Source organism: Emys orbicularis, chromosome 13 (assembly GCF_028017835.1).
Source record: "Emys orbicularis isolate rEmyOrb1 chromosome 13, rEmyOrb1.hap1, whole genome shotgun sequence".
NCBI lineage: Eukaryota > Metazoa > Chordata > Testudines > Emydidae > Emys > Emys orbicularis.
Genome location: NC_088695.1, coordinates 50,502,571 through 50,515,861, shown reverse-complemented (window position 1 = coordinate 50,515,861; position 13,291 = coordinate 50,502,571). Strand labels below are relative to the sequence as shown.

At 47.0% G+C, this 13,291-nt stretch overlaps 1 protein-coding gene across 1 annotated transcript in view; it reads right to left on the bottom strand.

Moving 5' to 3' along the window:
• The window catches only part of ASPSCR1 (ASPSCR1 tether for SLC2A4, UBX domain containing), an 86,213-nt gene that overhangs the window by 31,069 nt on the left and 41,853 nt on the right, over positions 1–13,291 (bottom strand). The window contains exons 9-12 of the mRNA XM_065416272.1: positions 9,002–9,083; positions 5,848–5,914; positions 951–1,013; positions 550–602 (exon numbers count right to left, since the gene is read on the bottom strand). Of these exons, the coding sequence (XP_065272344.1) occupies positions 550–602; positions 951–1,013; positions 5,848–5,914; positions 9,002–9,083 (265 nt within the window). The remainder of the gene's footprint in view (positions 1–549; positions 603–950; positions 1,014–5,847; positions 5,915–9,001; positions 9,084–13,291) is intronic.

Sequence of the window (13,291 nt, the reverse complement as noted above, 5' to 3'; positions counted from 1 at the left end):
AGCCTGCTGAAAAATTCACAACATGGAAAGCGGATCCTCCACAACACCCAGGTCTGCCTAAATCAACCGTCCCTAGCTCTGAAATCAACAGTAAACCAAGAGAGATTACCTCTAGTGTCAGACCATTAGTCCCTCTATGTCCGGCCTTCTACCTCTTATAGTGGCAGATAAGAAAAATGGTCTGTCTCGTCCAGTATTCCACCTTCTGCCACAATGGGTCAGACAACAAGTCAGTCTAGCCCAGTAACTTGCCTCATGCAATTCTTCAAAGAAAGATTATCTAGAATCTCTTTAAGGCAAGGATTATGTCTCACACCTGACTAAAGAACCCAGGCACAACAACTTTCCATTAAACAGACACTGCATCTTGCTGCACACAGAGGACTGCTTGGTGAGGAGCTTATGCTCTGAAAACCTGAATCCATTGGCCATCGCCGAGCACAAATCTACAGAGGTTATAATATTATCCAGCCTCCCTTTAAAATTAGTACAGTGCCTGGTACAGTGGCGAGAAGGGGAGCAATTCAGACAGAGAGAAGTAGTACTTACCTGGAAGAGGGTTTCATTCTCATTACTCAAGATGGCTCTGGGAGGTGCAATAACTGAAGTTAAAGAACAAATTACAATCAGGAGAGCACGTAAACCAGAACAACAAGCAGCTGGTTTGGGGGAGGACTGTTTCCACTCAAGGGAAAGAGACACCCTCACTGTCCACACATGCTTCAACTCAAGTCCAGACAAGAGTACAGTATGGCTACAAAAATTAGTCTGAGGTGAGCAGGTTACAGCCCTTTGCACTCCTGAGCCACGTACAGGAGAGACAGTCCTACCTGGGTCAAGTATCAGGGTATCACCCCAGGGGATGGAGGGGAGACGACTTTGTACCAGACCATCACTCCAGGGAAAGGCCTGCAAGGGAAGGAATGGGTACAAGAAACCACTGGACTCACACAGGTAAAATGGCAGCTCTGCATCTGCAAGGTGGCTTCTCACAAAGTCTCTCAAAATGCCAACTGTGAAGTGAAGGAGAAGAGAAGGTTTGTAGGATGAGGGGGACAGTCCATATCTCTCACAAGCCCACCAACTCAGCCCATATGTTGGGCAAGGGACACAGCCTGTTCCTCAAACCCCCCCCCCCCCCCCCCCCGCATGACAGCAGAGTCTGTATCTCAGGTACTTCTCTCTGGAACAAATATCACAGTTGTCACCACTATACCCCTCTCTGGAAAGAGGGAGCAGACCCCTTGATAGCAGCACAGGGTCCCAGCAAAGCAGACAGTGGGTAAATCAGTGCATCAGCCCTTGCTTCCAGCAAAAATCCTCCTCCTCCCATTTCTCCTTTTAGGCCATAAACCCCACTTGGATTTCCAAACACAGCTAGTCCTGATGGAGAGCGCACTCTACCTAGGTCTCGTATAGCCCACCTCACCATAGTACCTGAGCATTACCTGTCCATCAGTTCCTCCATTCACAGTACCACCTTGGCCCTCCATTTTGGCTAAGGGACGGAGGGGAGGTCCTGTTCCTCTGAAAGGAGTCAATGAGCCTTACATTTACTGCTGCGGACTCACAAGGAATCTTCCCAAACACCCCCAGGGTCACTCATTTACATGGAAAATACAGCTGTGTGCACCAGTCACCTGTGACAGACTGACAATATCCTGAATGAACTTTACTGAACTAAGTTAAACTTAACTGAAGCAGGCTTCAGAGAGTCCTGTGGCACCTTTAAGACCAACAGATGTATTGGAGCATAAGCTTTCGTGGGTGAATGCCCACTTCGTCGGATGCATGCATCCGACGAAGTGGGCATTCACCCACGAAAGCTTATGCTCCAATACATCTGTTGGTCTTAAAGGTGCCACAGGGCTCTCTGTTGCTTTTTACAGATCCAGACTAACACGGCTACCCCTCTGATACTTGAAGTAGGCTTATTACCTTTGGGGTACATTGTATTGGAAATGCAAATGTTTATGTACAACTGAAATTGTAGGAACCTTCATTAGGAGGAAAACAAGATTAATGCAATCTATGGAAGGTATGTGGAAGTTCAAAGGTCTTTTTAGTTCGATGTGTGAAGTTGATTTCCTAGGAAATACCTTGAGGTGAGGGGAATGCAAATTCTCCCCTCCAAAGCCACCTTTTGAAGATATGCCCTGGGAAGTGACCCCCATTGTATACTAATTACCTCCTCCTGGAAACTCTAGATCAAAGATCCCTCATCTGTATCAACTAGTCATGACGGTGCTTGTTCTGAGCTGAAGCAATGATGAACTTGTAACCACAAGGAAACCCTAGGGTGGTGTGTTGAAAGTCTGTTCTTGCCAGAGCCGATGCTAGAGTTGGGATCAACTCTGGTAGGCTTTGAGCATGTGTAGGCTCTTTTATGGTTTTTAATATGTTTTCTCAGTAGCGCTTTTTATCTTAAGACAAAAGTAGTCTTGTTTAGAAAGAGCTGTGTGGTAAATTATGTTCGTAGCAGTCACTCTGTTATCAGTCTCTGAAGAGAAAGCAAGGGGGTCTGTTTAGGCAGACTGTCTTTGCTGGCAGTAACCCAGTGAAGGCAGGAAACTGCTCAGTCAGGACAAACCCTGGTAAAACGGGAATGAGAAGTTTGGTCTTCACCCAAGAGAGGCAACAGCTGGCAAGCCAGAAGCCTGAGACTGGGTGCCATTGCTGGACCACGGAGTAATAACATCTCCTGTGGTTACAGACCACAGTTGCTACCTTCAAATGGAAACGTCACTAGCTACACAAATGACTGAAGTTGCAGCTGCAACTAGATTGGGGATCTTTGGAACCTTTACTTATTCCTTTGGTTCTACTACATGGTATTGACTGGTTACCAAATTAACCCTTCTGTTATTAACTCTTCTACCCATCCCACCCCCAATGCCCTGAAAACATGGTGGACAAAGTCCACACCCCACCTGACAAACAGAAGCTTTACAGTCTTGCACCAGATAGCCAGGAAGTCTGGATTTGCAGAGGGGAACAGACACCTGAGACTCTGGTCACCAATTCTCAGGTCTAACGAGACAGCAGGTGTTTCCTGGGGCAACATCAAGTAGTCTAATTGGCAAGGCCACCTGACTCCACCAAAGGTGGAGGATCTAAATTAGTAGCAAGGAGAGCAATTGGGTGCATACCCTGACATATTCCCTGCAAGAAACTCTAATCTCCCCACTATTCTGGCTGAGCTGAGGACACCTGCTTTTTTGTTTTGGGCTTTGGTAACTTCAGACACAACAGTTGAATCAAGTCTTCTCTCACACTCTGGCTGGAACAAGCCTCAACTCTAACGGGACAACACTATGTAGTATGGCAAGAATAGTGTGACCTCAGTTGGGACACCACAGCTTTTCTGGGCATGGCCCCCATCAAGCAGTCCTGGAAATAAGTCCTCTTCCTTTGCAGGTCTGCGTAAGGTGAATGTCTCCAAGCCTTTCTTTACGCAACTCACTGAAGCAACATGAACAGCCTGCACTAGCTCCTTATAGAATCATAGAACTGTAGGACTGGAAGGGACTTCAAGAGGCCAACTAATCCAGTGGTTCTCGACCGGGGATACACAGAGGTCTTCCAGGGGATACATCAACTCATCTAGATATTTGCCTAGTTTTACAACAGGTTACGTAAAAAGCACTACCAAAGTCAGTACATACTAAAATTTCATACAGACAATGACTTGTTTGTACTGCTCTATATAGAATGAAATTTTAGTACAATATTTATATTCCAATTGATTTATTTTATAATTATATGGTACAAAGGAGAAAGTAAGCAATTTTTCAGTAATAGTGCGCTGTGACACTTTTGTATTTTTATGTCTGATTTTGGAAGCAAGTAGTTTTTAACTAAGGTGAAACTTGGGGTATGCGAGACAAATCAGACTCCTGAAAGGGGTAGAGTAGTCTGGAAAGGTTGAGAGCCACTGATCTAGTCCAGTCCCCTGCATTCATGGCAGGACTAAGTATTATCTAGACCAGGGGTGGGCAAACTGTGGCCCACGGGCTGCATCCAACCCATCAGACGTTTTAATCCAGCCCTCGAGCTCCTGCTGGGGAACAGGGTCTGGGGCTTTCCCCGCTCCGGTGCTCCAGCCAGCGAGCGGGGTCGGGAGCTTGCCCCACTCTGCGTGTGCCGTGGCTCCGCATGGCTCCTGGAAGCAGCTGCATGTCCCCCCACTGGCTCCAATGGGAGCTGCAGGGGTGTCGCCTGCGGATGGGGCAGTGCGCAGAGCTGCCTGGCCATGCCTCCGCATAGGAGCCGGAGGGGGGACATGCCGCTGCTTCCAGGAGCTGCTTGAGATAAGCACCGCCTGGAGCGGGCACACCTGACCACCTCCCGTGCTCCAACCCCCTGACTCAGCCCTCCCACCCTCCGAATCCCTCTGTCCCAGCCCGGAGCACCCTCCTTCACCCCAAATCCCTCATCCCCAGCCCCACCCCAGAGCCCGCACCCCCAGCCGGAGCCTCCCCCCGCACTCCAACCCCCTGAGCCAGCCTTGACCCCCCCTCCCGCACTCTGAACTCCTCATTTCTGGCCCCACCCCAGAGCCCTGACCCCATCCTGCACCCCAACCCCCAATTTCGTGAGCATTCATGGCCCGCCATACAATTTCCATACCCAGATGTGGCCCTCGGGCCAAAAAGTTTGCCCACCCCTGATCTAGACCATCCCTGACTGGTGTTTGTCTAACTTGCTCTTAAAAATCTCCAATGATGGAGATTTCACAACCTCCCTGGGCAATTTATTCCAGTACTTAACCACCCTGATAGTTAGGAAGTTTTTCCTAATGTCCAACCTAAACCGCCCTTTCTGCAATTTAAACCCATTGCTTCTTATCCTATCCTCAGAGGTTAAGGAGAATAATTTTTTTCCCTCCTCCTCCGTGTAACAACCTTTTATGTACTTGAAAACTGTTATGTCCCCTCTCAGTCTTTTCTTCTCCAGATTAAACAAACCCATTTTTTTTCTATATGCCCTCAGAGGTCATGTTTTCTAGACCTTTAATCATTTTTGCTGCTCTTCTCTGGACTTTCTCCAATTTGTCGACATCTTTTCTGAAATATGGTGCCCAGAACTGGACACAATACTCCAGTTGAGGCCTAATCAGCACGGAGTAAAATGGAAGAATTACTTCTCTTCTCTGTGTCTTGCTTACAACATTCCTGCTAATACATCCCAGAATGATGTTTGCTTTTTTTGCTACAGTGTTACACTGCTGACTCATTTAGCTTGTGATCCACTATGACCCCCAGATCCCGTTCCTCAGTACTCCTTCCTAGGCAGTCATTTCCCATTTTGTATGTGTGCAACTGATTGTTCCTTCCTAAGTGGAGTACTTTGCATTTTTTCTTATTGAATTTCATCCTATTTTCTTCAGACCATTTCTCCAGTTTGTCCAGATCATTTTGAATTTTAATCCTATCCTCCAAAGCACTTGCAGCCCCTCCCAACTTAGTACACTTATAAAGTTTGCAGACAATACCCTCTATGCCATTATCTAAATCATTGATGAAGGTATTGAACAGAACCGGACCCAGAACTGATCGCTGCAGGACCCCACTTGATATGCCTTTCCAGCTTTGACTGCGAACCACCGATAACTATTCTCTGGGAACAGTTTTCCAACCATTTATGCACCCACCTTTGAAAGGATGCCCACTCAGGTGGGTGGAGATGTGACAGTGCAACTAATTACTGCAGCTTCTTCAGAGCTGTATCGCTCCCCCCAGCAGTGCAGAGATGCCTGGTGCCCCCCTCCTGTAACACTAGTTCACAATTGTAAGTAGCACTGCAGGCTAGGCGTCACCAGTGAGACAGAAGCAGGGATGCTCTTACCAGTTTCATTGGGGCGGAAGAACCCTTGCAGAACATGACGGTCTGGGAACTGGACTCGAAGCACGACCTAGTCAGAAACAAAGCTGCATCAGCTGAAACATTCACTCTCAAAGAGTAAGAGCCCCATTCACTAAAGTCAGGGCTCAGGTAGAGACCAGGTTACCTCTGCCTCACAAGAGGCTCATACAGGATTGACTCTCTTCCTGAGAGGTGGCATGCAAGAACATCAACTATTATTTGTATTGTGGTGGCACCTTGAGACCCCAAATGGGATGCGGACCGCACATACACTCAAGAAGTGACAGCCCCTCCCCAAAGACCTTGCCATTTAATTTGGAACAAGATGCTATAGGAGTGTAACAGTCAGCAGAAAGAAGTGCAGGGAGAGGATGAGGGGAACAGAGGGAAGCTCACATGGTCACACAGACTGCTATATGCACCACTTGATGCTTCCAAGCCATTTTAAAATAAAGAAAGACCATAAAAACGGCTATTCTGGGTCACACCAATGGTCCATCTAGCCCAATATCCTGTCTTCCGAGAGTGGCCAATGACAGGTGCCCCAGAGGGGAAGAACAGATCAGGGCAATTATCAAGTGATCCAGCCCGTCGTCCAGTCCCAGCATCTGGCAGTCAAAGGTCTAGGTACACACAAAGCATGAGGTTGCATCCCTGACCATCTTCACAAATAGCCATTGATGGACCTGTCCTCCATGAACTCACCTAGCTTTTTTTTTTTTTTTTTTTTAAATGCATTTATAGTTTTGGCCTTCACAACATGCTCTGGCAACAAGTGCCACGGGTTGACTGCGTGTTGCGTGAAGAAGTACTTCCTTTGTTCGTTTTAAACCTGCTGCCTATTAATTTCATTGGGTGACCCCTGATTCTTGTGTTATAGGAAGGGATAAACAATACCTCCTTATTCACTTTCTCCACACCAGTCATGAATAGAGCTCTATCATATCCTCCCTTAGTCGTCTCTTTTCCAAGCTGAACAGTCCCAGTCTTTTTACTCTTTCCTCATATGGTAGCTGTTTCATACCCATAATCATTTTTGTTGTCCTTCTCTGTACCCTTTCAAATTCTAACATATCTTTTTTGAGATGGAGCGACCAGAACTGCATGCAATATTCATGGTGTGGGTGTACCATGAATTTAATAGTGGCATTATGACATTTTCTGTCTTATTATCATCTATCCCATTCCTTATGGTTCCCAACATTCTGTTAGCTTTTTTGACTGCCACTGCACATTGATCAGATGTTTTCAGAGAACTATCTACAGTGACTCCAAGATCTTTCTTGAGTGGAGACAGCTAATTCAGACCCCATCATTTTATATGTATAGTTGGGATTATGTTTTCCAACATGCATTACTTCCCATTTATCAACATTGAATTTCATCTGCCATTTTGTTGCCCAGTCACCCTGTTTTGTGAGATCCCTTGGTAACTTTGCAGTCAGCTTTGGATTTAACTGTCTTGTGTAATTTTGTATTGAATAAAATTAATTCTCTCTGCCACTGAATGGAGCCATTATGGACAGATAATTTCACATGCACATCACTGCAGATGTAAGCCATGTCAGACACTTAGGCCTGGTCTACATTACTGTTGACGCATGTTATGCCGATATACAGCCACTACTGTAATTAAACCGCTGTTGCATGTCCACACTATGCTTCTTGTGTCAGTGGAGCACACCTACAATAGCAGCTCTTGCATTGACACAGAGAGCAGTGCACTGTGGGTAACTATCCCACTGTGCAACTGGCCGCAGGGTACTTTGGGAAGGGTTTGCAATGTCTTATGGGGTCAGGTACAGCATCACATAATGAAAGTTTCTCAATGCCATTGTTCATGGGCATCCTATTAGATTGCCAGCCTCTTTCAACTGCCCTGGTAACTTGCACCCCAGCCATCTGTCAGAAAGCATGGATCCTGCACTTGTTCAGTATTGTGCTGTGCATTATGAACATGAGGCTAAAAGAGGAGCCCAATGGGCTATGTGGGTGGGGGATGCCTTGAAGGAGCATTTTAACACTGAGCCACAGTAATGTGTGTTGCTGTAGTGTGCTGAGCTTGGCATTGTTTGTTTGCGCCGTGCTAGGAACCTTGTTTTGATTGCTGTGTGTGCCCGAAAAGTAACAAATTGTAAATCACGTTTTAAAGTAGCACCTGGTAATATGAACAAACTGACATTGCTGCACACTAACACAAGAAGCCCACAGAGGTAAATAGGTAGGTGTGAGAGTGAGAGAGAGACACAGACAGAGTTGGGGGAAGAGTGTGTCGGCACGCTGTCTCTAAGTTCAGACAGCAGCTGGAAGCAACCAATCCTGAGGCAGAAGCTGGTGGGCAGAGACAGCTGGTGTCCCAGTCCCCTCACCCCAGCTCAGCAGAGACTGGTACACTGGGGAGTGGAGGGGGACACCCCGACATCATCCCCCGTCTCACTCGCTGGGTCGGCACACCACAAGTCTCGTCCCGCCCCCCAGCAGCAGCCCGCCTGCCCTGCCTGCTGATGCATGCCGGGGAGAGCAGGATTCCATGTTAAAGTTTTGATTTGGTGATTCCCTCTGAGTTCTCCCACAGCCTCCTCTGCCCACAGACCCAGGAGATCCACCCTCCTCCCCAGTTGTCCAGGCAGGAGTGCATTTGCTGCCAGGAGCCGCATGCTCAGCTGGGCAGTAGCTATATGAGCTCTCCACGCTGAGAAGTGTCAAAACTACCTGGGGCTTTGAAAGGGGAGGGCTGCCTGTCTGGGTGGCTGGATGCAGGGCAGCAGAGTTCAAAACGGTAAGCAGAGTGGTCATGGTGGGATACCTCCTGGAGGCCAGTTACAGCGACATAATGAACACAGTGTCTACACTGACACTTTGTTGATCTATCTTTGCCGCAAAAATCTCTGCCCTCTTGTCAAGGTGGTTTTATTTGGTCGGAAAAACAGGAGAGTTTTGTCAGCGGGAGAAGCATTGTAGTGTGTACACCTCCACTGTTTTGCCGACAAAACTGTGCAGCGTACAAGACCTTAGAAACCTTCCCCTAAAAGCAGCTGCAAGCGCTTAGGATCCTGGTGGTCACAGTTTAGGCCCTGAAGCTATTTGACCACTAAATTTACACTCAGCCAGAAAGAGGAGAAGGAATAAAGGCTACCTTTGGGTAGCGCTCTAACTTCTCCTTCATCTGAGCTTCTCTCAAAGATTTTGTCATGAAGGGAGCTTCTTCCAGACGTTTCCTAAAAAGGGTGAGAAGGAGACAATCTGTTAGTTCTACCACTAAGATTCATCTTGTTAACGTAAATGTAAGGCCAAAACAGCCAACTGCTACTCGATGTATCCCCCACTCCAACCTCCGTGCCAGCTGTCCTCAGAGCCCAGTCCCTTCAGCACACCTTCCTCTCCACCACCAGTAAACCCAGAACTGCACCATCAGAGCCACCCTAAAAACCCAAACCCACGTCCCTCCACATTTTCTCCTTCCCCATAAGGCTCCGCTCCACTCTGTGTGTGACCACCACCACTTGGCAACACTATTCTGAATAGGGTGATCAGGTAGCAACTGTGAAAAAACAGGATGGGAGTGGGGGGAAATAGGCACCTATATAAGAAAAAGTCCCCAAAACGGGACTGTCCCTTTAAAAACAGGACATCTGGTCACCCTAGTTCTGAACCAACTCCTGAATCTGCCCATATTATCATCATCTTGGAACTCCTTTTTGCCTCCAGATATACGAGATCCCAGAACCTTTTGCATATTTGTGCCATTTCCCCTTTAAGCAGAACAGGGCTCCCGAGCCTCAGCTTCATTTAAAAAAACACCCTTCTAGCCCTTATGGTTGTGAAGAAAACCTTGAGAACATGACCCAGCTGATACGATGCCTGACTTTGCAGACAGCCTGAATCAATAACTCAGACAAGTGTAAACATCCCTCTTCACCTCAATCATGGGGTAATAACTCTGAAACCTCAAAGTGACCATTTCACTCAGGACTATGAACCGTTTCACAGTGGACGACTGTAGCAGAATCATTCTGCTAACGTGCTTATACCACAATCCCAAATTGCCTCCCACACATCCCCAGATGCAAAAGTCCAAATGACCCCTTCCCAGGTCTCCCCCATATTGATGATGCAGTTAATTCCATAACAATACAAAAATATACAACATATTGAAAACTGGAGATGTGGGGGCGGCATAAAATCAGTTGAATTTCGTATCAAATCAATTCTGTACTGATTAAATGGAAAAGAAGCTGCTGCATAATTCCCAGCCTGCCAGTGAATCTCAGAATCTCGCCACAGAAGTTAGGTCCAGCATGCTACCATCTTCAGTCTATGGCAGCAGGAAGAAGAGCAGCAGGATCACACTATCACACACAAAAACCGAATTAACATGAAGTTAAGACTGGAGGCACTCAAAATTGCCCTGTGCTCATCCTGCCCAAGCAGGAGTTTAGCTCCCAGAATGTAAATCACAGAACAATCATAGAATCATAGAACGGAAGGGATCTCGAGAGGTCATCTAGTCCGGTCCCCTGCACTCATGGCAGGACTAATCTAGACCATCCCTGACAGGTGTTTGTCCAACCTGCTCTTAAAAATCCCCAATGATGGAGATTCCACAACCTTCCTAGGCAATTTATTCCAGTGCTTAACCACCCCGACAGTTAGGAAATTTTTCCTAATGTCCAACCTAAACCTCCCTTGCTGCAATTTAAGCCCAAATGTCAAACCAGGAAATGCAGAGTTAAGGCAATACTTCCCATACAACAACTATACCACCTGAACTCTGCTCAATGAGTCCCCTCAAGGAGATCAGTATAGTTTACCTCTGCCAACCAACAGCAAGTACTTCCCAGACCAATGGTGCTGCACAGAGCACAGTGAGGGTCTGTTCAACTGTATGAATAGGAATGCAGGGCACAGAGAAAATGGCACATTTGGTTAGGAAGGGGTAATTGCATTTCCTAATTTCCCAACATTTGAGTTCTGGGAATTAAACTCTCCCATTCTGAAAAACCACGAAGAGCTGAGCTCCTGCCCTCTTAACTCCTCATAAACAACATTTTTTGCATGTGAATTTTTCTTGGTTTTGAGAAAGTGGGGGAAGTGAGGAGGTATGATTCAAGGGCAAATGGGGGCAGAACAAAGTGCTGTGGAGAGTTTTCAGGGGCACTTTTCAGGTATCAACCAGAGGTACCACTAGGCAGTAAAGGAAGCCCTACCAGGGCCCAGCAGAAGCATATCTGATATTACATGAACTCCAGGGCATTAAGTGATACAATATTTATGTGGATAACTAGCCATAGTTTTAGGCTGGATCCATAAAAGCCCAGGTGTACAAACTAAATACAGAAGTCAGGCAAGCAGGGAATTGGAACTCAGAGTCATTAGGACTGCAGATCAGCAACAGTCTAAACCACCAGCTGGGTTGGTGGATGGGTTGCTCACATTTCGCATTCACTGAGCTCTTCCTTGCGGAGCCCAAACCGGCCCTCTAGCGCAAGTCTGTTGACCCAGGCTGGGAAGCTCAATTCCATGGGCTGAATAGACATACCCCAAGTGGCATGCCAATTTTCAGGCCAATCCGTAGAGCCCTGCACAGATACAAATGTATACCCGCAGATGCGGATATCCGCAGATGTAAATTGGTACCCATGGAACCACAGGGCTCTCCCGGGAACTGCAGCGGCAAAAGGAGCAGAACACAGGGCTGCCACTCCCAGCATCCCGCATCGGCTGCTCCTCCGGCTGTACCATCCTCAGCCCTATCCACCGGGGCAGGCACCAGGCTCACCAGCAGCTGTCCCTGGTCGCACTCTTGTGTTCAAGCGGCACGCCCGCCCCCAGACAGGAGACGCAGAAAGCTGCACGGAAGGGCTGAGGGCGCTACAGCCATGGCAGAGGAGCTGCCGGCACAGGGAGCTGGATCCTGGGAGTGGTGACCCCACGTTCTGCTCCTTTCGCCACTGCAGTTCCTGGGAAAGCCCTGAGGTTCCGCAGATACCAATTTATATCTGTGGATATCCGCATCCGTGGATATAAATTTGTATCCACGCAGGGCTCTACCAATCTGAATATCCATGTGGATTTTAGAGCTCTTTGAAAAAGCAGTTCTAAGCAGAAAGCTCTGGTCAACCCTAACTAAGATGTTACATGGGCTGCTCCATATTTAAAGGAAGATTATGACTCACTAAACACTGAATTCACAGCATTAATTTACCAGGAGGGCAAAGGGTTTATCTTAACTGAATACTTGTTACAAAATAGGATTAAGAGTTCAGAAATTTTCCTATATAGGTCCCCAACTTTTAAGAGAATCTGTTCAAGAGCTGTAATCCCTTATATCTGTAATAAATTCAGTATTCCTTCCTTCCCTTTGGGTATCCTCCAGGTGTGGAGCTATGGGTCATCACATCCTAGTTTGGGGTTTATAGTTTGATTTTCACCTTCTGTCATGTCTCAAAGTTGATTAATTCCAGCTGGTAACAGAAGGCAATTCTGACATCAAAATTAGAGAGATCTGCTTATTGGCTGCAGTCTGAATCCAACTCCCATTAAAGTCTATGGGAGTCATTTCACTGACTTTAATGGGAGCTGGATCAGGGCCTGTGTCAACATGTGACAAACAAATGTACGGACAAGTTGGAACTGTCATGCTTGTTTAGTTACCAGCAATTGATGTAATGTCAGATCAGAGCATATGCACCGGGGCAGTGTGAAATGTTGTTTCAGCCCTCATTGTTTTAGGCCCCTGGCATATGAATGCACATCCATCTTTAAAAGCAGCAATTATTTGTGGTGGGGAAGGGGAATCAAGTAGCTTTGGGGTAACTGGCCGAAATGTACTTAATAGGTATGACAAGACATGCAATAATTTTAAATCCTGTCCCAATGTGGGCACCGTGCGCCTTCCAGTCAGTTTATTTACTTGAGGTTTTTCCATGATGCTCATCACCACAGTATCTAAACACATCACATGCATTGAAGAATTAATCCTCAACACCCTTGTGAGGTAGGGAAAAATTATCCTCCTTTAAGAGATGGCAGACTGAGGCAGAGAGAGACCCTGGACCAGATCCAGAGATGCAATCCATCCCTTATATACTGCTCTGGCACTGCCAAGGGGCCGGAAGGCAACCAAATCTCCCATGCTGGTGATCCCTCCTACAATCACACAATGTACCATGTAGCCACTGACATTAGGAGTATGTTGGGGGCTGAGAAGGGGCCATTACCAGGTAGAATACCATGGAGAGGCCACTAGGCCACTCTGAAATAAACCAAGGCCAGCACACAACCAGCTCTAGGATAAGGGAGTCTCCCTAGTTGGGAAAAGCAAAGAATCTGGCCCAAGGTCACAGAGCAGATCTGTGACTAAACCAGGAACAGCGTCAAAATCTCCTAAATTCCAGTCTAGTCCCGGAACTCCAATCCCACCCCT